Source organism: Strongylocentrotus purpuratus, unplaced genomic scaffold (assembly GCF_000002235.5).
Source record: "Strongylocentrotus purpuratus isolate Spur 01 unplaced genomic scaffold, Spur_5.0 spur5_scaffold_4, whole genome shotgun sequence".
In the NCBI taxonomy this organism is placed as follows: Eukaryota; Metazoa; Echinodermata; class Echinoidea; order Camarodonta; family Strongylocentrotidae; genus Strongylocentrotus; species Strongylocentrotus purpuratus.
The window spans coordinates 28,195,836-28,223,764 of NW_022145610.1; the positions used below are offsets into that span (position 1 = coordinate 28,195,836).

General features: G+C 38.7%; 2 protein-coding genes across 2 annotated transcripts in view; both read left to right on the forward strand.

Moving 5' to 3' along the window:
* Positions 1-14,102, forward strand: part of LOC592693 (sodium- and chloride-dependent neutral and basic amino acid transporter B(0+)) — a 28,227-nt gene extending 14,125 nt beyond the window's left edge. Inside the window, exons 7-16 of the mRNA XM_011665831.2 lie at positions 275-617; positions 1,457-1,589; positions 2,454-2,588; positions 3,114-3,217; positions 4,003-4,127; positions 4,808-4,920; positions 5,858-5,986; positions 6,995-7,210; positions 9,353-9,517; positions 10,557-14,102. Coding sequence (XP_011664133.2) covers positions 275-617; positions 1,457-1,589; positions 2,454-2,588; positions 3,114-3,217; positions 4,003-4,127; positions 4,808-4,920; positions 5,858-5,986; positions 6,995-7,210; positions 9,353-9,517; positions 10,557-10,799 — 1,706 coding nt within the window. The 3' untranslated portion in view covers positions 10,800-14,102. The remainder of the gene's footprint in view (positions 1-274; positions 618-1,456; positions 1,590-2,453; positions 2,589-3,113; positions 3,218-4,002; positions 4,128-4,807; positions 4,921-5,857; positions 5,987-6,994; positions 7,211-9,352; positions 9,518-10,556) is intronic.
* A 10,520-nt stretch (positions 14,103-24,622) lies between these two features.
* Positions 24,623-27,929, forward strand: part of LOC115929142 — a 30,314-nt gene continuing 27,007 nt past the window's right edge. Inside the window, exon 1 of the mRNA XM_030997456.1 lies at positions 24,623-24,741. Coding sequence (XP_030853316.1) covers positions 24,681-24,741 — 61 coding nt within the window. The 5' untranslated portion in view covers positions 24,623-24,680. The remainder of the gene's footprint in view (positions 24,742-27,929) is intronic.

Consider the following 27,929-nt stretch of genomic DNA (forward strand, 5'->3'; position numbering starts at 1 on the left):
TAAATTCTTGCATACGTGCTGAATAAAATAGAGGGTTTTCGCACCGGCTGCGGTCTGACTGTCTTTCTCTCTCTCTCTCTCTCTCTCTTGATCTCTCAGTGTATCCACCTCTCTCACTCTCTCTCTCCTCCTCCCCCTCTCTCTTTCTCTCTCTCTCTCTCTCTCTCACCCCCATTGCATTGGAGTATATTTATCTTCATGATTATATCTTATTTCATATTGTTTATTGAAAATTGAGATAAACACAGCTAAATGATTTCCCCCGTTTTTTTAGGTATTGGTTACTGCCAAATTTTCACGGCTTGCATCCAAGGCGTGTACTACAACGTCATCATCATGTACACCGTCTACTACTTCTTCGCGTCGTTCACAAGTCAACTCCCCTGGATCGGGTGCGCCAAACCCTGGAACAATGTCAAGTGCTACGACCTCTACAGCGACTGCGTCGACAACGAGGGCATCATCGCCACCAACGGCAGTTGTCTCCGGCTCGATTCCCTCAATGAGACCACACTGAATGTTTACAACGTGACGAGCAACCTGGGCGGATACAACCTGTCGGGTTACACGGATCCCCTGGGCGGAAGTAGGGAGCTTGCCAGCGAGCAATATTGGAAGTAAGAGATGGTCGCATTCAATTTCATTCATTTCTAATAATATATGTATGTTCCACTTTATACAGATACACAAATAGGAATAATGAGACAGTCATTTTATGCCATCTGCGCATTTTTTTTGTTTTAATGAAAGACTTTATTTATTTAATCAAACACGAAAAAGCAACTCAATTATTTAAAGAAAAAATTATGACATAGTGATAAAAGCAAACATGGTTACAATAAGTATTATCCTGATGAATCCAACACTTTTTTAAAATACAAAGAATCCGCTCGACTTTCACCTTTCAGCATTTTCTTGAAAGAACGTAAGCACCGAGAATATCGAAATAGATTCCGTCGGCATTCGAGATGCATTTTTGGATCCTCACTGGTCGGGACATTCGAACTGCATTCGAGCCGCATTCGAGCGGCAATTAAAAAATTCCGAAGACATTCGAAGTGCTTTCCAGTTGGATTCTTTAGGTACCTAGAATATCGAAAAAGATTTCGGTGGCAATCGACATGCATTCGATGTGAATTCGGGTCATTCTTTTTTTCTGGTCGGGACGTTTCAACTGTATTCGAACCTCATTTGGGGGGGGGGGGCACTCTAAAGATTCCGACGGCATTCGAAGTGTATTTCAGTTGGAATCTTTAAAGGATACGGGGAGGGGGAGGGAAGCAGGGATTTATAGGAACCATTCACACCATTACACTTTTGAGAATTGACACATACATCGTGTAATATGGATTCACGTGATTATGAATGCATATATTTCTATTGTTTCTTTAAGCAACTGTCCCTAAAATAAAGCATTGTGCAATTATGATGAACTACATCTTTTTTTTCCTTCCAGAAATGCCGTTCTCCAAGAGGCGGACACGATGAACGAGCCAGGTGGTGTTATCTGGCAGCTAGCATTATGTTTGTTGGTTGCTTGGATCATAGTCCTATTATGCCTTGTCAGAGGAATCAAGTCATCGGGAAAGGTGAATATCATCATGATTTATAATTATAATCAGCTGAAAATTGTATTTCTTTTGTAATTTTATTTCATTTTGACTTGTCACAGCTGTTCACCTTATGGGTGTTTTTTACCCGTACACTTTGTACTTGTGAACTAATGAATTGTCATTAGAGGAGGCGCAGTTCAGTTCAGTGGTAGAGCAGTCATTGTTGTCTCATTACCTTAAAGGGGTGTAGCATGGCAAATACTGGTTAACACCATCTACGACTTCTTTTGGACAACTGCACGTTAGCGAATGGACTTGAATTAACGATCAGAGCGCGCTAGCGTTCGGTTTTGCGTATGTTGCACGCACGTGAATAAGAGGAATAAGTCGTGAGTCAGCCGGTTTCATATCTACGAATAAAGACTAATCTATAATTGAAGCCAAAATATTTGATTGCAAGAGGTGATTCACACAATCACCTTTTCCCTAGAGATGCCCCTGTTTTTACCATTGAAAGTCCAATTTGTATATAGGTGTTTCCGTTTTATGTCCCCCCCCCCCCCCCCAGTGGCGGATCAAGGGGGGGGGGGGGGGGGCGGGCCCGCACCCGAGGGGAAAAAACATGTAAACAGGTGCGATTTTTCAAATTTTTCCATTCCCCCCCCCTCCCGGCCCCCCCACAGAGCGAATTATCGGCCGGCTATTTCGCCGCTAAATATTTTCTCACGAATTGGGCCCCATCCCCTGCCGCCGACTGGATCCGCCCCTGCCCCCCCCCCCCCCCCCCCCCCCCCCCCCATTTTCTACACGTTTTTCTCGTATACCATCTGTGCTGTTGAGATCCATAAAATATTCCATTATAAAATGACTTATCTTGAAATGTATTCTTTATCATTATAGGTTGTATACTTCACTGCTACCTTCCCGTACGTTGTTCTTTTCATTCTATTCATTCGTGGCGTAACGTTGCCCGGAGCTATAGACGGGATTCGGTTCTTCGTGGTCCCAGATTTCAACAGACTCAGTGATGCTAAGGTAATCAATCATCCGAGATCGGAGTACAGTCTCTTTGGTTTTCTTGGTACATTATCCTTCTACAAGGAATGTTAAGAAATAAGAACCATACGTAAACTTTGCTTTAATTTCTTTTCATGTAATCCTGAAGGCTTAAAATAATTATAGGGATGCATTTTCGTATAATTATACAGCACAGGACATGTATTAATTGTATATAACTGTCTTGGCAATATGTTGTTGGTCTTCTGCCATCATAATATACCCTAAGTTGTATCATTATCGTGGTTATACTTGTATCTGTAACTGTTTTTATGTTATAGCGATCTGGCCTGGATAGATATCGCGAATGCACTTCAACATTGAACATTTGGGCATATATTGCTGCTATTTTGCGAATTTAGGTTGAAGTATATTGCCATCTAAACCTCTGAAGGCAATATTAAAACAATATTGAATGGATATTTTGCACGCAAAACCCTTGAACCGCAATGTTACCACTACCGGTCTTTACCATATCAGTTATTTCTTGTCTTTCTGTTCTAGGTATGGCAAGATGCAGCTATCCAAATCTTCTATTCTCTCAGTGCAGCAGGAGGTGGCCTGGTCACGCTGTCATCTTATAATAAGTTCCATAACAACTGCTACAGGTGAGTCAAAATCACTTTCACAATGCATTAGGTAATCAGAAGAATATCAAGTATGCCAACAGTTTACTGGTAGAAAAGGTCCTTTGATTACAGAATTTACCAACAAGGTTAGATCTATCAAAGAATTGATGATAAAAATAACAAACAGCCAACATCAAATTCTGTAAAAATTTGCAGGAATTATAAATATTTCACGTATGTCCTATCTGTGAAATTCAAACGTTAGCATATATGCAGTGTCCAAATTATGCAAGGAAACCCGTTTACTTTCTAGACTTCACTGTCACACACTGTTGAGTGAGTGAGCGACTGACTTCTTTTTTCCTTTGGTAAAAACATACATGAAACTGCAAATTGGACATAGTCCTTTAAGGCCTTCAGAATAATGTGGGAAGTGGGGGCAAATTCATTAATTGAATGTGTGCATTACTTATCATACAAAATACTATTTCTTAATCTGAGGGCAGAGGAAATGGCAATTCCTGAAAGCATTCTGTGGAGCCTCTGAAAAAAGCCACAGGGAGCACAAATCCTCAGGTTCTCCGACATAAATTATCAGATTAATAAGGTTACAAAAACGCTTCCAATAGGCAACTTCATTTCCCCATTATTTATAATGAAAATACAATTGCAAATAGGGTCTACTACATAAGGGTCATTATGTTCAAATACCAGGCTATCATCTCTTGCGATTTTCTGGGAAGTTTTTCAATCGAGTAAACATCGAGTAAAGATGACAAATAGTTTCTGTGACATGTTTCAATCTTATATTTCTGTCTTTATAGTGACTCGATATTTGTGGCCATTGCAAACTGCTGCACCAGCGTCTTCGCAGGGTTTGTTATCTTCTCCATCGTAGGGTTCATGGCCCACGAGCTCGACCAACCTGTCGATACGGTCGTCCAACAAGGTATACGATGACGATATCTAAAAAAATCAACCACTTGTTACAACAAAATACGAGAAATGTGATAAATTTAAGCTAAAGTCTATAAACGTGAATCTTGATATAAGATTACAAAGATATAATCCCATATATTCTTTGCAGAAATGTGTTGTCTTTTTGTTCGTCTTGTGCTATCTTTAGAATATTATTTCCCTTGATATCTCGTAAAATTAACACATCTTGCAGCTACTATCTAAACCATGCAGAATGTCATGGTCCTCTTTTATCCGAGCAAAACTTCTAAAGACAATTTATGGCAATATAGTAATAATAATAATAATAATATTTAGCTTTTATATAGCAATATAATGATATGATATGTGCCAGGGTTGCACCATTAGCGAATTCCTTTATTTTAGGGATTATCTATTCCTACATTTTCAAGTGAGTACATGTAAAAAGAAAAAAAAAAAAAAAAAAAAAAAAAAAAAAAAAAGGAGATTTATCGAAAATGAATCAAATAACGTGAGGGTGTGGGTGTGATTTCCCCCAACTATAATACTTCAGGTAAATTTTCTATTCTATGGCACTTTGATTCATTTTGTGTCCTTTCTGCTCCACCGAGCTTCCTGAAAATACATTGACGCACTTGATTTTGATTTAATTGAAACCATCTTTACCTTTCTTCAATTCCCCCCGCACAGGTTTTGGGCTTGCGTTCATCGCCTACCCCGCCGCAGTAGCACGTATGCCCGTTTCTCCTCTATGGTCTATCCTCTTCTTTGGCATGTTGATAACACTGGGTTTAGACAGTCAGGTTTGTTCACATTCTAGGTTAAACTTTTTGTCTCTAACATCCCATATAGGCCTTAGGAGTGTCGTAGTCGAGTGGTTTAAGCAGTTGACTTGAAATTCAATTCAGGTCGTGGGTTCGATCCCAGATACGGCACTAATGTCCTTTGGCAAGGCATTAATCTACCTTTGCCACTCAATACCCAAGAGAGAAATGGGAACCCGGTAGGATGACGAAAGTATTTGTGTTAGTAATTACCTATGCCCTCACGGTGACCATATTATGGTAGGAATATTCCCAAGGGAGTGGAGATGGTGCACATTGTGCGGGAATGAATCACATGACTTGGGTAATAATAATATATGTAAAGCGCTGAGAGACGGTATTCCGTATTAAGCGCTATAAATCCAGATTATTATAATTATTAGCTTGATATTATTGTCTGGACGACATAGTAAAAGATACATTGACGACACTTGGTAGCTTTGTTTAGTTTCCTTCAACTCTCACCAACCCATTTTTCTTATTTTCCCGTTTTTACATAATTCAACTTGATACACATGTTGAACTACTCCTGAAATGAGGCAAAATTAATTAGGGTATCCTAAAGGTCTAATTCCAATAATATCACTGACGTAAGTAGAAGTGTTGTGGTCTAGCAGATAAGTTTCTGGACTTTGAACAAGGTATGGGGTTCAAATCCCTGACGCAGCACTAAACATCATTTGGCAAGACTCTTAACTACATTTTCCACACTCGACTCAGATGTAGAAAGTAGGAAATGGTACTATTCCTGTATAATGCACAGAGCACTACGGTCGTATGAGATAAAGTCGGGGTAATAATATCCATATGCTTTTATAGAAGGGCATAAATACGTCAACATTTTATGAGACTGCGATGTGCGCTATACAAAAACGGCATATTATTGAAATGATAATCATTCTCTTTTGTTTTACAGTTCGCCATTATGGAGAATGTAGTAACAGCCATTGTGGATGAGATCCCTAAACTCCGTAAGAAGAAGACATACGTGTTAATGGCTGCCTGTGGTATCATGTACATCATGGGATTCAGCTGCATAACCCATGTAAGAAGAAAGAAAATGATTATGTGATTTGTGCTATTTCAAAGTTTTATGCTACATTTAACACACACATGTATTTCCTTCTTTTTCTTCGATTTTCAATTTGTGTTCAGTTTGTACTTTGTCCACAGCTTCTGCTTGTGTTCTTGTTAGCTTGTCGCCTTATTCCTTAATTTAACTTATATGATGCGGAAAGTCAAACGGTTTTAACTTAATATACCACCCTCTCAGCATTTGAGGACGAAGTCATATTGCTAGTGTGTCTCAACCAATTTCGATTGAGATTTCCACGACTGTTTCATAAAATGGAATAATACTATGATTTGGTAGAGTTTGACTTGACATATGGCGATATCAAACGTTGAGATGTTTTAAAAAGCGTCATTGTAATATATAAAACAATACATGTGATAGGTAAAAAGAAAATGTAGGCCAGATCAGAGATGGATCCAGGTCCATGGGAACGAACCGTACCCTCTCTCTCTCTCTCTCTCTCTCTCTCTCTCTTCGAAAATGTGAATGTCGCTATCCTCCCGACCCTTCCCAGATATCGTATAATTTTGCATTTTCATGTTATCCAGGCCCCGTCCCTTCTGAGAATCTGATTTTGCGTCTGATTATCATCATATTTATATTAAATCGTCCAGTTTCTCTCTCGTGGTCGAGTGGTTTAAGGCGCTTGACTAGAGATGCGAAGGTCGAGGGTTCGAATCCCGACACGGCACTAATCCTTTGGCAAGATATTAACCTGCACTTGCTACTCTCCACCAAGGTGTCAAATGGGTACCCGGTAGGATGCGGCCATCATTGGTGGTCAAACAGCTTGTGAGCGTCAAGTAACGCCCGGCTGGAATGCTCCCCAGGGAGTGGAGATTGTGCACACAGTGTGTGCGGGCAAGCACTGAATCCAATGACCGGGGTAATAGTATATTTGTAAAGCGCTTAGTGACATTTGTATTAAGCGCTATATAAAAATTAAATATGATTATTATCTTCATTTCATGTCCGCAGACGGGCAGTTATTGGGTGTCGCATCTCGACAGTTATGGCGCCTTCTTCAACTATATCATCTACGCCCTCCTCGAGTGTATAGCCCTGGGCTGGATTTACGGGGTCAAGCGCCTCCAGAACGATATCCGAACCATGGTGGGAGACAAGTGGGTCGGCCACTGGTCCTTCATGTGGTGGCCTCTGAACTGGGCTGCCTTCACACCTGCTCTCATGTTGGTAAGTGTAGCGTAGTCCATCCATTACCATGGGGCGGAGGAGAGGGGAAGAGAGGGGGGGGGGCAGGTCGAAATTCCAGTGGATACCAGTTGAAACCAGTAAGGATTTCCAACTGGTATCTACTGGTTTGAACTGGTCTCAACTGGTCTAAACTGGTATCAGTTGATACCAGTTGATACAATTTGGAAATCAGTAGAAATACCAGTTGACATCTGAGACCAGTTGATATTACCAGTTGATTTACCAGTTGCTTTACCAGTTGAAAACCAGTTGATTTACCAGTTGAAAACCAGTAGAATCTTGAATCTTGAATCTTGAATTTGTTGCACCCAAAAAGCTACGTTGACAGCTGTCCAGGGTGGAGTAATAGTGGTAGTGTGTGAGTGCGTGATGCGTGCAAGTAAAAGAAGCCAGACATTGTGCAGAAGAAGACATGTAAACTGGAGAGTACGAAGAAGTAGGGTGCATCTGGTGAGAACATTAATGTCGGCTTCATGGCTTCCCTCCCTACAGGGCCCTGGTGGGCATGCCCATCATGGCTATGATGGACGGGACTGCGGAGGTCTGAAAACCAGCAATTGAGCTAGATGTTACAGCTACTGCTGGGAGTCTGTTCCATATGGGAATAACTCGGGGGAAAAAACTGTACTTATAGCAGTCCACTCTGCAGGGAAGCTGGTGAAAGATAAATGGGTGTGTGGTGTGTCCACGTAGCTCTCTCTGGTGCAAGACTGGGTGAATACCAGGTGTAAGTGGGATGTTCACCATGTTCTTGTGGATTTTGAAGAACATTCCACACTGGGCAAAGATTCTTCGTTGTTCAAGAGTATTCCAGGCCAGTAGAGAAATCATGTCTGAGACGCTCGATGTCCTTCTAAAGTCTTGGGTGACAAAACGTGCAGCTTGCCTCTGGATTCCTTCCAGCAAGTTGGTATTACGCCGTTTATGTGGATTCCATGCACATGAGGAGTATTCAAGTTGAGGCCGAACTAGGGTCTTGTAGGCGGTTTACCAGTTGATTTACCAGTTGAAAACCAGTACAATTATACCAGTTGATTTACCAGTTGAAAACCAATAGATGATTACCAGTTGATTTACCAGTTGAAAACCAGTTGATTTACCAGTTGAAAAACCAGTTCAATATATCTTATGTATATTCATGATTAATTTGTATGTTTTCACAGAAAATATAATAATCATGATCTGTCAAGCAAATGTGACAATGCACATACATTTTGTGATTGATACTTTCTTAGTTAATTATTGACAAATATATTACACATGTCTGATCATGTTTTTTATCTAATTTAAGACGTGAAATTAGATACTAACCAGGAAATAAAGTTTATAATTATGTATGCACGAACTATAGATGTCATCTCACATAATACACATCTGTAATCTACTTCAAATGATCTTTGTGATTGGGTAATTGCAAGAGTTAGTATATGTGGTTAAATTGGTGGCCAGATGCTAATAATGATTATTGATTATCAGTTGATTGATTACTGGATAATCAACTGGTAAATCAACTAGTAAATCAACTTGGAATTCAAATGGTAAATCAACTGGTATTCAACTGGTAATTCAACTGGTAAATCAACAGGTAAATCAACTGGTAATTCAACTGGTAATTCAACTGGTAAAACAACTGGTCCCAGTTAGCGTTGTTTCAATTTCCATATTAAAAACCAACTGAATCTACTGGTTTTAACTGGTACCAGTTGTTTACTGGTTTCAACTGGAATTCTGACCTGGGGGGGGGGGGGTCATAAGTTGATGGACAGGTGGGATAAGCATGAATAAGGTCATCAAACATTAATGAGGGTATGGTATGGCAGAGGCCTTGCAAAAAAAAATTACCTCAACAATCAAAAAGCGAATTACATATATTGTTTTGTTGCAAGTTAGGATAAATATTATGGCTTGCCCTACCCTACAACATGTAATATAATATGCAATTATTCACACGGCGTCTGCATTAAATTTGGTTACATTATGGCTTATTGGACATGATGTGGGGTCTTAGGAAGGAACTTCAATAAAAGTTGTTTTTTAGCGAATTTTAATCCTAACAATCGGGATATTTGAATTGGTATAAATCAATAAACTAATATGCTCTTTGATCATCTCTTTCTCCAGTTCGTTCTCATATTCAACTTCTTAAACTGGCAAGAGCCAAGTTACAATGGACCTTTCCCTTCCTGGGCCCGGGCCGTTGGCTGGTTGATCACTACATGCTCGTTGATCTGGATCCCTATTGTCATCATCTACGAGTTCCTCATGGAAGAGGGAACATTCATGGAGGTAAGGAGGTTATTATGGGTAGTGGCGTACGAAGGATTTGTTAAAGGGGGTATTTTTAAAATTTGAAAATCGCGCCGTTATTTTTTTTTTTTTAACAATTAAAAATATTTGAGGGGTGGTTAACCCCCAAAACACCCCCTCTGCGTACGCGCCTGATTATGGGTACCCGGTAGGATGCGAAAGTTAATGTGGTTGGATTAGCAAGTGGCCCTTGTAAAATGATGACTGGCTGGATTGCTTCCCAGGGATTTGAAAATGTGCAAACATTATGTTGCGGGTAAGCCTGAATCCGATGACCGGGGTAATAATTATGTTCGCGCCTAGAAACAAAGTATTAGTCGCATTATAGATGTGAGCTATTATTATTATTATGATCACACCGTACGGGGGCGGATCCAGGAGTGTCAGAAGGGGTTGGGGGTGGATTTTACCTCATATTTTAATAAGTTTCTTATGGAATAGTTGACCTATATGGAGGTATAAGAATGATAATCATCATGATTATTGATATACTTTCCTTGGGCGTATCCAGGGTTGTTAGACGGCAGGGGCGAATCTCTTCTCCAGCGTTATTCTTAATGATTTTTTTAATTGTTTTATTAAGAACATAGCTTGGGTAATATCGACGGCCCTGCATAGGCTATTTCGATAAGGGAGAGAAGCAATAAGTACAAAAGTATCTCTACAGTTATTTTCCACTAAGAGGGGTTGGGGTGCCTAGAACTATATAGAATCAAGAATCATAATTTTTCAGGAAAATTATTTCGGGAATCAAGCCTGCCTTCCCAAGGTCGGGAAAAGGGCCGTGGTTCGGAATTTAAAGATATTTGTGCTTTTTCATGTGTTTTTTCTTCTCTATATGGGCAAAAATTTAGCGCTCCCTTGATTTTGCTATGACTTAATGTTTGAAATCTCACAAACATAACGCTCTTGAAAACATTTTGTTTCAGAAAGCTGTTCATAACTTTCCAAACGATAATATATTCAATGTAGAATCCCCATAATGATTAACAATATATTATTTCTGTATAACCTGTAGCGTTGGCATCTGATCTCAAGCCCCATCGATACATGGGGTCCCGCCCTCCCTCGGTTCCGCCTGGAGTCCTGGAAGGTTCATCATCGAAACGGAACCACGATGGGCGGGCAACTGGACATCGATGGCAGCGGTCGCCCGTGGTCACCCGGCGAAGTCAAGTTCGACGAGGAGGAGGATGATGAAGAGATGGGCAACGTTGAAAACGGGGAGCCGCCTTCTTATGAAATGACGAATCCACTTTAACCGATGATTGACTGCATATAAGCAGCGATCATTTTGATTTAACTTGGACGTTCATGGATGACAAAAGTTCTTATGAATAATACTTAGGTATAATTTGTGTCATATAGGATTAATGCCGAGTGTTTTGGAGTCCTTTTATAGAAGAGTCGCAACAACCAATGATTTGACGCTATTTTGTTTACACTATCACGTAACATTTGTATTCAGGTTTGATGAGCACCTGTAAATTCTAAAAGAGAAAGAATTTAAACGTCATATTGCGTTGAAAAAAAACATCATGTCGCAACTTCTACCTTAAATGGACTCTAATATGCTCTAGAGTCCCGTTATATGAAGGGATCCGTCGTCTGTCTGGATATTTGGCATCACGCCCTTTCGCCGTCCATAGATCGAGCCACGTGAAAAGCTAGAAGTAGGCCTTTTTATTACTGGTCGATGGCATCGCTTCGAGGACTTTTTCCTGAAAATGTACAGCGATTTGCCCATCATCTACTTTTACATTATTGTAAATATAATCAAAGACTGATAGATTAGATCATTCGATAATCAACATATTTCTAACGCTGTACAGCTAACACAAGTGGAGCCTTTACAGACATAAAGCAAAGCCTACATAATATAAAATACCTGGTATTGTTAAGACGATGTACAGAAATTTTGCATCATTTTAACGAAAAGAGAAATTGTATTCGATGAATGTCTCAAGTCGGATTTAACATAGACTGGAGTTCAAGTTAAATTCGAGTTCAGAATATGAATCAAGTTGTTTGGGTTTGTACATCTTTTCCAGCCAAAGGGTAACATGTGTTTTCACGTTCGTAAGGTTTATTCGTGTAAATGTCAAACGTATACAAACAAAAAAACCCACTATAATTTCTCGTTTAAACAATGGTTATAAAAAAGTCACATACTGTTACAGTGCTGATGGCATTCACTTATTTAAATATTAAAATTGCAGTTTAAGTAAAGAGGCGGGCCTTAGCAAAATGTCTTTCATTGTATTCAAAAGATACTTATTTTTCGTATTTTTTAGTATGGTCAATTGTGATGCCTTTATATTGAATTTTAGCTGAAGCGTTCTTATATCTTTACAGAAGAATAACCGTGTTTTTTTATAATTAGTCTCATTTTTAGTTTATTTTCTCCTTCTTTTGACCCTTTTTTATCATGATGCTTTTTTATACCGCATAATATACACGAAAGACTATATAATACTCGGCTGATGTAATCATTTATTGAAACCATTCATGCCTTAGTTGTGTGATTGGTTGAAATGATTTAAAAAAATGTATGATTACTGATTAAATATCAAACATTTTAAAGTTATACAGAGTAACCCATGCACGAACTTCTTCCAAAATAACCATGTGATCGCAAGAAGTTTCTTTTACTGTGTTTCAAAATATCATAAATATGGCCAATAGTTTGATTCGTGTGGAAATATCAGGTGTTTTATAATAAACGTGTGGTATCTGCCTTTTTAAAATCCCTCACGCCCTATTATTAAAGTAATAGATTTTTAAATTTTATATTCACATCGTGTACATTTTCTCAGGACGGAATGTATGATATGAAATATATATATATATATATATATATATATATATATATATATATATATATATATTATATTTTGCACGTACTATACACAGTTTTTGGACTGTGCATGTATAGCATAATGAATAAACCTAGTCGACGTGTTTCAGGGAATTGTAAACAAATCAAGGTTGAATATGCGATAAAGGAACACATTAATTGAACTCATTTACCGACTATTAATATGAATATCATTCTTCAGTATCTACCAAAATATAATTATTGTGATGTTAATAGTTGCCCACCCCCCGAAAATGATGAAACTCGCCTTAAATTATTACGCAAGTAAATGTTCAAAGGCATATTCAATGAAATAATGCTCAGCGAGTTTTCGGAAACTTAATTTGTTTTCAGGGGGTGGGGCATAGAGTTGGGAATTCATTCACGCCTTAATCAGGTTAATACAAAATGACATAAAATGGTAAATCATTCTTGTTTCTATAGTTTTATCATTGTATCTCCAGCTGAGCTAGACACCGGTTGTTTTAAAGCCCCACTGCACTATTTATAGCTACTTGCACACTCTATATAGCCAACAATGCCTAATCGGTACCATTGGTCCCCTGGATCCTCTTTTTCTTATGTTAATTGAGAGCTTATTTGATGAGAAAAACACCTGTCAGTGACCATGCAAAGAAGTATAATCCCTCCTCGCCAAACTTGTACGGTGGGGCTTTAAGGTTAGACTTGAAAATAATGTTTAATGCAAAACTAAAAAATTAAAGATCGTTTGTAACAGAATAAATGTAAATACTTTTTAGTATACTAATAAAATATATATCGGACATTGGGGATTTTTAACTATTTATATCCATTTATACTTGTAAGCGATATTCAGTGTTTTTAAGAGTAGATATTAATGTTTATATAATTGTTCCAATTTGGAAGGGATAGTTTGATATGTACATTGATATGATAATTATGTATATAATTACACATCACATTCCATCATTGCAATATTTTCATGTCATATTAAGCCGAGAATATTTTTCTTATAGATGCGGAAGGTGATGAAATGTGTCGTGCGCAGATTTTCAAGAAAGAAAATTGAATTTCCTTTCGTGAATTCAGAATTCCACATTTCAATTAAGATCACCTTCAAATGTATGGAATTTTGATCTCAAATAGGCTTTGTTTCATGATAAATATTCAATGTTTGAATCTCATTGGGGAAAAAAAATTCATGGTCTTGTAACATTCATTTCGTCCAAGATTGAAATCCATGAATTTTGAAAATGATGGGAAATAGTGGTTTTGAATTTATTTCATATACCGATATTGTCCATTTCTATATACCATCATAGCTGATTTGTGAATTTGATTAGAGAAGCATTAAAGAGTAAAATGTACAATCAATGAATCATGAACATCATGCCCCAATTTCATTTACCAAAGTGTTTTTTAAAAACACTTTAACAAATATGTACCATTGAATTTGACCTGTTTTTTTTTTTTTGTAAATTTGAATTTTATCTATTTCAAGTACTTTTCAATGCCTTCCCAGGAAATGGTGCAACAGGCTTTCATACGAATTGAGTTCTACCTAGATTTTTGTATACTTATCGCTGTTGCCAAATACATGTATGTACTATAACTCCAATCAGAATTTAGATGTAAATAATTCGGGGGGGGGGGTATTAAATGTTAAATACATCATGACATGATTGACGGTCTAATAATGTCATTAAAGAGAAGGATGAATTTAAAGTTATTGTGTGCATTGTTTCATTCATTGTTATGTTAATCCGAAGTGTAGCTACAGGGGGCACCCCCAAATCGCAAAACGAAGAGAGAGAGAGAGAGAGAGAGAGAGAGAGAGATAGAGAGGGAGAGAGAGAGAGATAGAGAGGGAGAGAGAGAGAGAAAGAGAGAGAGAGAGAGAGAGAGGGTGAGAGAGTGGTGGGGTAGAGAATTGCATAAAAAGAAAGAAAATATGAAAAAGGAGAATGGACAGGGCAAGGGAAAACATCTCGGGGGCGTTTCACAAAACTTGTCATCAGGGACAAATGACAATTAGTGTTATACGCTACTAAAATCCTTGCTTCTGATTGGTTATCAGCAGATTTGTCACTGATTTTTGTCATATGTCATTGAAAAAGGGCTGTGTGAAACGCCCCCTAATGTCCCTCCCCCAAAACTCCAGGGGCCTGTATGACTAGACATACGCTACGCAACGTCTGATCATGATAGTCGTATTTAAAGGTAATACAAACTTTTGGGAAATTTTGAAAATTGGGTGGATAGTGATTCTTTACAATTTTGATATATTTGGATGCCCCTGTGGATTTATTAGAAGCACTAGAAAATTTAGCCCCTAAAACACTTCTGCTTTCGAGAAAAATTGAATATAAAAATGTACCGGTGCTCCCGTTAAATTTTGATCAATTTGAAATGGCGCCTACGGCCGTACAATGGCAGCTGCGGCCATGAAAATCTCAGAATATGTAGATGTGATATATAATTTTCAAACGGACATTGCTGATCGGTCGATTTTAATCAAGAAACATTGTTTTATAGCTTAATTAATATCTTGACCTTTAGAGGTAGCTATACATCATAAAGAGTTTATTATTTACAATTTCATAACTTAAGACTCGATTTCAACCGCGGCAACGATCACTGAATGTTGTAGGATTAATGCTTCCAATATTTTCATTTGAACCAAATTCATGACCCAAGATATTCATATATTAATTAAAAAAGCGAAAAGGGGATTGCGAATTCATTGTTGGATAGCAGAATTAAAGCCGCAGAAAATGGTTTAACATCACCTAGTGGGAGAGAGATATATATATATATATATATATATATATATATATATAGGAGAGAGAAAGAGAGACAGAGACAGAGAGAGACAGACAGACAGACAGACACAGACACACAGACACACACAGAGAGCTTGGGGGGGGGGGGCGTGATGGAGGAGAGAGACTGATGCATCTAGAGTAGTACGTAACATAGCCCGTATTGTAACCATCCCACAAAGTTGGCCTTGATGTAACCAGACAAATCAAGAGAGAGAAAATATTGAAGCATTCAGTTCTACAAAATCACTGTCGGAAAATTGGGAGAGGGGCTATCAGGCATAATATATGCACATAACTATAACTGTGTATAACAACTCCAATTAACAAATATTCATCTCATACCCGCACCTTTTATTAAGATAAAAGTGTGCAGGTACCGTATTATCTTACTCCATTCAACAAATCAACGTATTTCCTTTTCCTACTTTGCGAGATACCCTTGTTAAGCTGTTTAATACATTTCATCAGATCCCCTCGTTCAAGCTAATCCTGAATTCGGGTAGAAAACCATAACGAGCTTAAAGTAATGTTATTGTTTATCATGCAGCAGATTGATTGTTTGTATCAACAAAATTACAAACAAACTGATGAACTCGCGTGATCAAAATCAAAAGCACTGACATTGTTGACCTATCGCGCCCTTCCTGTTTGTTTTAGTCTAGACATGTAAGAGGTGATGATGTTTGTTTGTTTGATTGTTTTTCTGAATTTTTCAAATATAAAAACAATAACGCAAAAGGGTGACCTATCCTTTGCTCTTCCTTTTTTTCGGGGGGGGGGGGGACTTCAATTAAATATGTCTCCCAAGTTTGAAGGCAGATATAACATTTCGGTGAATAAAATCGCACACCCTTTCCAAAATCTTCGTACGAATATGAATTTAAGCACAACCAGAATTTGCATATTCATTGTGTATGAAACAGCAGCCGAGGTTAGGTCAATTTTCAGTAGAAACCAGAAATCGAAACATTCGCAATTATTGTCCTTTTCAGCCCACACAAAAGGGTCTGACGCGAATAATAAAGATACCCTCTTCTTTTCAATCTTACAGCGAGTTATGCAAAGATAATACAACTCTACTTAATTCTAGTAATCCTTTAAAACATAATACAAGTACCTGCATGTCGGCCTATCGTGTTTCCCAGTGTATATCTCAGTGCTTATCATGCTCTACTTTTATATTTCATTAAACCCACCAACAAAAACATAACAAAAATTGATCTACAAATCTTATCAATATGAGCAGGCGATGGCCTTATCTCCCAACCTTTCTGTCAAACCAAGAAATTTTAAGAGATGGAGTCCTATCTAGCTCATTCCCTTTATACCATCTTCGATGCCCTCGACGAGGACCTAAAACCGCCAGTTCCCTGGTTGTTTTCTAACAAGCATAATATAATAATAATAATTTATGTATTTATTATCATTTTAAGATTTACTATGGAATATCATATTAAATTTACCTTCATGAAATCTGGTATCACCTAACCGACCTATATACAGTGGCTTACTTATCTATTACCTCATTCATTATCTATGTTTATCATATGTGTATGTTTATCACTCTCCTATAATATTTCATTTATATATTTGTATTGTATTACTTTGTAACCAGTGGAAACCAAATTTCCTGAAAAGGATAATAAATTATTATACTTATACTTATACATGCTTTCTTAGCAGTCCTGTAAATAATAATCAACTATTAACCATTAACCATCAACACATATTCAAGTCATGCCCACTGCACTATTGGTAGCTACTTGCGCCCTCTATATAACAAACAATGCCTAATCGGTGACCATTGGTCCCCCATGATCCTCTTTTTCTTATGTTAACTGAGAGCTGAATTGATGAGATAACCACATGTCCAGTGTCCTTGCAGAGCGGGTCTAATCCCTCCTGTAAACTACGGCAGATAAGCTTTAAGAGAGGACAATGTGTAAATTTTCCAGGTACCGTATCATCTCACTCCTTTCTACAAATGATACAAATATACTTTCCATATATCCTCTTTCCACTTTTCGAGGTACCCTTGTTAAACCGTTAGATTTCCGGCCTCCCAGTTTGGACCACGTGGACTAAGAAGCGCGGGATTACGTCAGCAACTCTCTCCACGCAGTGGACTCACCCACGGCAGTTATACCATGAGTGGGAACGGACCCTCTACCCAATGTCCACGGTAGCGGATAAAAGCGAGTACTATCAGCTATGTTCGGACATTCTCCCTCGAATAACACTCTCCCTCGACCAACAATATGATCATGGGTGTCGATCCCGGGGGGGGGGGGGGGGTGGGGGATGGCCTGTACAATCATCCCCCCCCCCAATAATTCACCATAAAAAAAAATTAAAAAATGAAGAGACAAATTAATGATGAGAGTCCGATGAGAGTAGTTAATTACTCGCAAGATGACCATCAATAATAATAATAATAATAATAATAATGTTCAATTATTATATAGCGCATATTACAAAATATACACATACACATACACATACACATTTTGCTATCTCATTTTCATAATACATACATATATATGAAGTAAATAAGACAACCGTATATGAGACAAGAATAAATTGAATTCTCGCTCATACGGCTTCATCAGGAATTGATGAATTTATTCAATTTGTTCAATCAACAGCATCATAGAAATGCAGTGCGCCAAATGCAAAGACGCAGCATCAAAAGCAACGAGCTAAATGTTAAGCGCGAAGCGCAAAAGTAGCAATCTGCAATGCACATCAGACAATCCTGGACAGTGTAAACATAAATAAACTCTGTGACGATTTCGTGATGAGATCGGAGACAAGGAGAAAGATTTCGGACATGTGGCCCTGAAGGGACATCGCGAATAGACTAAATCGTGAAAAATATTCGATAAAATTCACGATATCGTCAATTTTATCGCATATTTTTCACGAAGAAATTCACGAAACTGACGATATCATGAACTTTATCGTGAACTTTTCACGATGAAATTGACGATATCGTGAATTTTATCGCATATTTTTCACGATTTAGTCTATTCGCGATGTCCCTTCAGGGCCACCATAAGTATGACTTATAAAATAGGTCACTAGTTGTTATGTTGTTTCCGTTCACCCTTTTAAAAATTCACGTCATTGTATCTCTATTTTATTTTTTTCACTCATTTTATTTCCTGATATTTCCTAAAACATTTTTCATTTTTGGAGAAAGATTATTATGTCACAACTTATTTTCAGTGGGGAAACTGAATTCAGACAAGGATTAATATAGAGAACAGTACAACGAATCGTCTTCTTTCTCTAATAATTTAGCGAACAGGGCAAAACTGTTAGGGGGCAACTGAATTCAGACGTGGATTAAAAGTAATAATCAAATGAAACGTCAAAGTACACGATACAACTAATCGTCTTCTTTTACTAATAATTTAATGAAACGTGAAAGCTTCCGCGCTACGCGCGGAATGGGCGAAAATGAATACAGACAAGGATTAAGAGTAATAATTCATTGAAACATTAAAGCTTCCGCGCTTTGCGCGGAAGGGGGGAAACTGAATTCATGAAGGACACGATACAACAAATCGTCTTCTTTCTCTAATAATGTAATAAAATGTGAAAGCTTCCGCGCTTCGCGCAGGAATGGGCATAAATAAATTCAGACAAGGATTAAGAGTCGAGAATGGTACATAGAATCGTCTTCTTTCTTTAATAATCTAATGAAACGTCAGAGCTTCCACGCTACGCGCGGAGGAGGGGGAACTTGATTCAAACAAGGATTAAGAGTCGAGAATGGTACATCGAATCGTCTTCTTTCTTTAATAATCTAATGAAACGTCAGAGCTACCGCGCTACGCGCGGGGGAAGGGGAATTTGATTCAAACAAGGATTAAGAGTCGAGAACGGTCCAACGAATCGTCTTCTTTCTCTAATAATTTAGTGAAACGTCAAAGCCTCCGCGCTTTGTGCGGGGGGGGGGGGGGAGGGGGGGGGGACTCCCCCTCCCTGCACCCAACCCCTAGGAACTGCGCTTCGCGTGTTCACTACCGCCCCCTAAAATTAAATCCTGGCTACGCGCTTGGGACGGGTGCAACTTGCCACACGCTTCTACCACTTTGGTTGCTTTGATCCATTGCCGAAAATATTTTGTCACCTATCATCCCCCCAACCACGGATACAAATCGACACCCTTGTATATGATTCTTTCTCCATAGCTTTGTTAAAGGTAAAGACCAGTTATGGTCATGCGATTGCATTGTGAAAGAAACGTTGTGGAATCGATCAGAAAAAGTTGATCATCTAGCATCTAGCATCTGCAAGGTTCTGGAATCATCAAAATGATAAGAAATTTGGCCCATTCTTCGTAAAGTTACAAGCACTATACACAGAAAGATGTATATGGGACTACCCTATATCTCTCACAGACCATGAGAGAAACAAATTTACCAAATATATGAATTAGTAGGCAGTTTCCCGGCAAATTTTTTATCATCATGTATTAGTCAAAATATATTCTTTCACATGATTGGTAATGAGAGCTTCCATTTCATTTTTTGAAATTGGGGCGTTTCCAATACTGGTCTTTACCTTTAAGCTAACGTTAAATCGCCGTGTCCCGCTTTCCCGTCCAGTGATATAGCTTCGTTAGTGTTTTTTGGCTTTGGATTTTATGTCGATCTTAACATCGAGTTATAAAGTTTAAATGGGGCTATGGTAAATCAGTATTATTTTTCTCGTGTACAGTAGTAATGATTAAGTATCAATAGTAGCGTTACTGTATCTTCTTAATGACTAGGAGATGATATTTATGCCACTATATGTTCTCTATTGCTTCTTCGTCTTCCGTATTTGAGGTATGAACTTCCGTACATGGATGATAGTGCATATTATAGTAATCGGGTTGCTGGTTTAATAATGGCTTAACTTGCGTTCAACAGTTGACTCAGCACGATTACCCTACTCAGGGGCGGCCGAGTGACTTTCAAAGTGGGGGGGGGGCACCAACAAAAAAAGGGCACTTTCTGGAAAAAAGGGCGCCTATAGTGGGAAATCTCAAAGCGAAAATATACAATTTTTAGACATTGGTATATACCCCTACATTGTGATTACATTATCAGGGATGATTTTAATATTTGTTTCTCTTCATACATCATACAAGATATCGCTTAAGCATCAAACTTTACAGTTGGGTGTGATGTCTGAACATGCATTTACGAGCGAGCGAAGCGAGCGAGAAAATTTTTAAAGATCTGTGAGGTCGCAGTGCGAAAAATTACATCTTATAAAGAGGAAAAAAGCCAATCGTGATGGGGTTATAAGCACATTCTCACAACGGAAGACTGAAAAGACCTTTGATAAGTAACATAATTATATAATCTTTAAATGCGAGCGAGCGCAGCGAGCGAACTTTGAGGGAAACTGCTCTTAGTCGCTTTAAATAAGGGGCACGTTTAATGATAACATGAAAAGGGGACAATTATCGAAAGGGATAAGACACTTATTAGAAAAGAAAAGGAGCACGTGTATAAGTACAAAGGATAATTATAAGAGGTGAAAATGAGGCATTTTTTCATTTGAAAAGAGGCACTCACCAGTGATGAAAAGGAGGCGTTTACGAAAATGGGAAATAGGCATTTGTTGACGGAAAAGGGGCACCCATCAGATTTTAATAGGGTCATTTATAAGAGGTGAAAAGGGGATAGGTCCCTTATTAGAAAGGAAAAGGGGCACGTATCATTATTAAAAGGGGAATTATCAGAGTTGCAAAGGGGCACTGACCAGATATGAAAAGGGGCACTTATGAAAATGTAAAAGGGGCACTTATAATAAAGGAAAATGTGCATTTGTTGAATGAAAAGGGGGCACCGTTCAGATGTTTAAAAGGGGCAGTTATGAGAAGGGGAAGGGGAAGTTATGAGAAGGGGAAGGAGCTCTCTCTTTTTAATGGGGGCACTTATCATAAGGAAAAGGGGCACTTATTAGAAAGGGAAAGGGGAAGTTATGAGAAGGGGAAGGAGCTCTCTCTTTTTAATGGGGGCACTTATCATAAGGAAAAGGGGCACTTATTAGAAAATAAGAGGGGCACATGTTAAAATGAAAGGTGCGCTCATCCGAGTTTAAAAAAGGGGTAGTTATTAAAAGGAGAAGGGGCACTTCTTACAAAGGAAAAAAGGGGAAGTTGTCATTTATTGAACATTTATTGCAAAGGAAAATGGGAACATGTCGAAGGAAAAGGGGCACGTGTCAAAAATTAAAAGGGTACTCGTCAGAGGTGAAAAGGGGAAAGGGGCACTTTTACTAAGTAATAGGGGCACTTGTCAAAGTAAAAGGGGCACCTTTCCTATGTAAAAGGGGCACTTCTTACAAAATAAAAGGGGCACTTTTCGTATGTAAAAAGGGGCATTTTGGGGGTATCTGAAAAAGTGGGGGGGGGCACTGTGCCCCCCCCCTGCCCCCGGGAGGGCCGCCTCTGACCCTACTCTAATGTTACGAGGATAGTTTACATTCGTGGAAGCATGTTGTAGGCACTATGATATGCGATATATATGGCGGCGAGTTGCGTCACATCTCGTTTGGCGGCATTCTTGCGAATTTGGACGCCTATAATCGCCTATATAAGAAATATATTGATTGTGGTAATGTAAAACTAGAGCAAGCGGTCTGTTAGGAAGGGGAGACAAAATTTGGTGTTTTTAGAGGACTGTTTTTATTGCCGTATTTATACAATTTTACGAGCCTGACTTGTCCGTAAGCTGGGGATACAATCAGTATTGCCCAGGTTCTTAGCGGGAAGTCGTTTGGGCTCATCACGTTTTCGGTTGGGGTACGTGGGGGGGGGGGGGGGGAGGTGAGCGGGACCCTGTCCGTTGAAGCTGAGATTGCCTGGCTTATGCCGTGTGTAACGCTCAGGGTTTCCGGCGGGAAGTCATCTTCGCTCACCCTAGCCTCTTGTCGATGCCCTCGCGCTGTTGGAGTCTCTAAATTCTGACGAGCGACTCCAACAGCGCGAGGGCATCGACAAGAGGCTACGCTCACCCTGGACTACGCTCACCCATGCCTCTTGTCTGTGCAAAAAGCCGCAAGAGATGGGGGAAGCCCGTTCGCATGGCCAGGCGAATGGAAGAATTGTTACGGCTAGTCAATTGATATTACTTTGTCGCCCGGCCGGGCCCCCTATTGGTCCCTTACAGATCGCTCTCGACATAATTTGCTCGAAGTATGAGTTACAGTCATTGTTATTTTTTTTTTTTAATTAGATTTACTTTGCTGACCAGTTTGATTGAAAAAGAGTTAATTTATGGTAATCAGCTCTCAATAAAGACCATGGTCAATCGCACATACAAATACAAAATTGTTGACTTCTTCATTTGTCTCAGATCGAGTGGGAATAATAGAAGTGTTTTGGAAAAAATAAATAAAAACCACACATGGAGTCAGATAAAATGGATAACAAAGAGGGAATAGACATAAAATCACATGGGTATTTCAAACATAAACAACTGCAAAACATTTACGTGAATGAAATATAAATATATTTACCACCCAACAATGTACCACACATACTGTACAACAGTCGTAAATACACAAATTGGCGAAGTAGTAAATGATAGGACACCTTCGGGAAGAGCACAAGGCTTGTAAAACAGAAGGCATCTGAACATATAATATGAAAATTGTAACGAAGGGGCGCGTACAACTCAAATATAAAACATTAAATACCCTATATGAAGACACATCTCCCCCCCCCCCCCTCCAGCAACACTAACACAGTCCGACACACTGAATAAAATAAATGTGTGTTGTAATCCGGGAGTGCATTACTAAATACATCATCGTGATCATGATGGTATACGTATTTTTAAACATCAGTTTGGATTTGAAAACATCGAGGTTGTATTTGTTTTAGGACCAGTATACCGAATTGCTTTAACGTCTAAAGAATTGTGAGGTTTGTGGACACACAAAAAGCGGGGGGGGGGGGGGGGGAAGTTAGAGGGACTTGAAATCAACGTAACAGTAGAAATCCATGCTTATTATAGCATACACATAACGGAGCTAGAATTACGAAAAAAAAACTATTCAAATTATTCATAAAAATATTACATGAATTCAGAAAAATAAAGGCAGCATTCTTTTCAACAACTCAAAACTCCTTGACCTTTCAAGCCCACACGAAAGGGACTGATGCGAAAAATAAAAAATACCCTGTTCTTTTCAATCTTACACGAGTTTAGTTATGCAAAGATCATAAAAAGTAATTGAAAAACAAGGGAGCTTCTGAAATCCTTCATCCTTGGAAAAACATACTACCTGCATGTCGACCAATAACTAGTGTAACTAACTGGGCGGGGCTTAACGTGACCTCGAGCGAAAGGAGACCAGACTGTAGAGTTTCAGGATTACTTTCTTCTGTTTATGGACATCCTTGAATTTATACGATGATTATTTATATGAAGTTTCTTGTGTGTGGACACTTTGAAATTTATACTATGATTCTTCATACGACGTTTCGTTATAGAGTTTCGGGATAGATTGTTTTGTGTGTGGACACGCTGCGTGTTTCCCAGGGATCGATGTCTTTGTGATATAACAGAGGTGATAATTCAGAAAAATATCCGGACCCCGGGTAAACAACGCATATAAAACAAAAGTAGTGTTGTGAGACGCCCTTCAAGGAAAGTTATACATTACATCCTTTGGTCGTAAAGTGGAACTTGTAAAGATTATAGGGGTAATTTTTTCCTTGAACTTAGAAGTAAAATCAAATTTAAATTATAAAGATATGGTTGAGTTGGTTGAAGCAGAGAGACTTAACAATTATGGGTAAAATACAATTGTAAATGTTATTTGTATATTCGAAATTCATTTATGTGGCATCCCTCATACCGGTCCTAAGATGGGTATATGAGCATTTAGATAAGCTGACTTTCGAATTTTTGTGGGGTAGGAGGAAAGCAATTAACACAAATACCTTGTATTTAGATAACTGAATATTTCATATCCCGAAATTTCTTTTGCAAACTTCGTTAGACGACTCTCGATTGGAATCGCACTATCCGCCCTTGGAAAACTGGTCTAGAAATTAGGCTTACTGCCTGCCCCATCCCGTGATCTCCTCATGGATATGCTTACGATTTGAGCACGCCCAGTTCAAAAACCTTTTCTCGCCCTATTGGACCATAGACTATGATTGGACTAAAAGCCCGCCCCTCGCCCACCCACCTTTCAAGTTTGGGTATGACGTCATATATACCTTCTTCTTAAATGCTCTCCTATACGTAACCGGTAATTAAAAACCCAGGCTAAGAAAAACAGAAGGGGTGCTGGTACAGCGACAGACCTGGGCATTGTATAACTACAAATCTTCCGATATAAGGGCGAGGGGTGAAACCTTGAAATCAGAAGAGTAATCGGTCACTGGGAAGACGGCCGATGAAACATTATCGTCCTGAATCAAATTGGAACCAAGTGAGGTCCTGACAAGTTTTCAAAGATGATGCGACTGGTGCTAGTAGTCGTCAGTCTGATCTTCTCAACACACGCACAAGAAACAGGTAAGGAAAAACAAAATAGTGGGAATTCTTGACTCTCATAATTACGAGACGTCCAGGTTTCATTCTTTACTCGGTGCTTCTATTCTTAAACAAGGTGTTTAAATCTGTCGTTACTGCGTTGTTGATCAAACAGGAAAGAAAGTCAAAATGATAGTTTAATAAGTTAAGGGAGCCCTGTGGTCAAAGCTTTTGACTCTTGTATAGAGATCGAGGTCCCGAATTCAATTTTTGCTCGGTGCTTATATCCTTGAACAAGGTGTTTAAATCTGTCTTGACTGCTTTAATTGTTAATCAAACAAGAAAAGGAAGTCAAAATGATAGTTTAATAAGTTAAGGGAGCCCTGTGGTCAAAGCTTTTTTTGCTCGGTGCTTATATCCTTGAACAAGGTGTTTAAATTTGCTCGACTGCTTTGTAGATTAAACACACAATGAACATGTCGACCCTATCGACCCATGCATATTGAATGGGTACCTGCCTAATCCTGGGGGTAATGATCATCGTAGGACATATCAAATTCCATCTCAACTCGCCAAGTTGTCTCAATTGGAAGTATTTACGCTTCATACCATTATAAACAGACGGCTTTATTCATTCTCCCGTATTTTTCTGTTATTATTGAAGCAAGTCATTCTGTCATTTAAAGGGACTATGTCCCATTTGCAGGCCTAAAAAATGAAAAGGTTAAATTCCAACGGCATTTGAAAGACAATACTTATTTAGAACTTTCGAAAGGGCTTGAAAATGGCTTTTTGTGGGAAAATAACGACCATTAGTTGTCGAATCGACAAAAGTGATCGCAACCACCTAAGTAATAGTCTGATTTTCAGACCCTTGTACCGAATGATCGTACGTTTTGTGCTGCACAAAGATTCAATCAGTTTATTTTTCGCCATTACAAGTAGTGGGTTTAGGATGTAGACAAATGCTTATGTACCTGTTACAGCTCATTTTATGTATGTTATTACCAAAGAAAAAAAAGATGTCAGTCAGTTACTCAATAATTTCTGACAGGGGAGTCTAGAAAGTAAACGGGTTTCCTTGCATAATTTGAATGCTAGGATAGTTCTAACGTTTAAATTTCACAGATAGGACATACACGACATATTCATAATTCCTGCAAAGTTCTACAGAATTTGATGTTGGCTGCAAAACAGACATAGTATCTTTAAACGTACGTTAGCCAGGTCATGGAGATTTTTTTTCTCCTGCATCTGTTTGGTATCAGGTGTCTCGGGTCAATGAATAATTTTTTTACAAAGAGATCAAAATCTAGGAGACGACAACATGAATCGGGGTTATCTGTCCGGTCGGACAATTTTTTTTCCCTTTTACAAAATGTCTAGGAATGCCTAGTTTTTCCTTAAATTTGAGATTTTCAATATATTTATTAGACGAATCCAGAAATTCCCCAATGAATCGGTGATTTATCGAAATATGGAAGCCTTCTAATTCAACGTCTTTTTATTGATTTGTTCTTCCCTATCCGAATTAGGCATATAATACCCCATTCACAGTGGCCTCAAACACCGCGACAGCAGCGGGACTGTCCCGCTGCTGTCGCGGTGTTGTCTTCAGTGTGAAGGCTCGGACCCGTTATAAACTATCGCGGGATAACACCGCCTAGCGATAACGCCGACACAAACTATCGCTAGGCACGCCTAGCTACAGCAGCGGGACAGTCCCGCTGCTGTCGCGGTGTTTACTCAGTGTGAAGGCTCTCCGCTATAACACCGCGACAAACACGTGTGATTTGTTTACTTACCTATCACTGACCTCTTTTCTCCAGCAATGGGGAACATAAAGTGAAATAGAAATAAAGTAACCAGTGGATTTAAATTGATTTTATTATTATGTAGATATTATAATTATCCAAATAAAAATATTTCACACTTCAAAAATTAAAATATTCTGACTGGAAGCAATAAAAATGCTAGTTTTTTAAAAAGTAATATGATCGAGGATACAAAAAGCAACTTGACATGTTTACCTTTTGCAAGCTTGCCTCATCGTTTTTCCGTGCTGAAGTATTTCCGGTCATATCGGGGTCACTCGCGGGTCATGAGCCATGCATACACGTGTTTGTTACGGAGGTAATAAAAATCACCCGCTGCAGCGTGAATGGGTACATGATATTTATCCCGCTGCTGCAGCGGGATAACTTTTCTACTGTGAATGCATTTGTAGCGGTGTTATGGCGGTGTCGCCGCTCCGCTACAACGCCGCTACAAATTTCAAAACCACTGTGAATGGGGTACAAAAGACATAGAAATTTTTGAAATCTATCTGACCTTTAAAATTTCCCAATGTTTTAAGGTTACCTATTTATTTATTTATTTAAAATGGTTTATTTCATTAAAAAACATTCGCGGCCCGAGAGCCGAATTGCAGTTTCTTTTACAAGGTATACATCAGTGACAAAGTAAAATTACACGTAAAACATTATGCATGGTAGTAAAATTGGAATTCTTTTGTTTTTGGTTTCCAACGACCTTGGCAAATTGCTTGGTACATATACAGAAATTCGAATTGTATTACCATATTTGCAATAAGATGATATATTAAACTTATACAATACATGAATAGCAATACATTTTTGATATTCAAAAGAATTAAATGTTTTGGTTGGAAAATGCACGGCCAGATGGGTGAGGTATAGTTGTGGTGTTTTCTTCAATAACAGGGACAACAACAGAAACCAAAGGGGGGGGGGTTGAACCCCCCCCCCCCCTTTAACTTTTGTTCATGTGTGTGTTTTGGAGGAAACCCTTCCCACCCTCCCCCTTTGATTTTTTTTATACACTGTCGCTCATAAAGGTGGAATATTTGTTTTTTACCCCAATTTATGGAATTATTTTTAAAATAATTAATAAATAATAGATCTAGATAATAGTATACATTCTCAGATGTTATTGAATAACAATTTGCCAATGTGTGTTTTGCGTGACTGCTAAAGCATGTGTATGCTACTATGCTTATCATCTAGGGGACCTATGCCGTTAAGTCATAAATGACAGTAATGAGGATTAATGCCCCACAAAAGGGCACCGATATAGCACATCGACACGGTTTTGATCCTGGGGCCTTACAGTTACGAGGCCATTGCTGTGTCACTGAACCATGACTGTACGCAGCGGGGGCTAGGGTAGGGGGCAGTTTCCATAAATAAAAAAAACAACAGAAAATACAA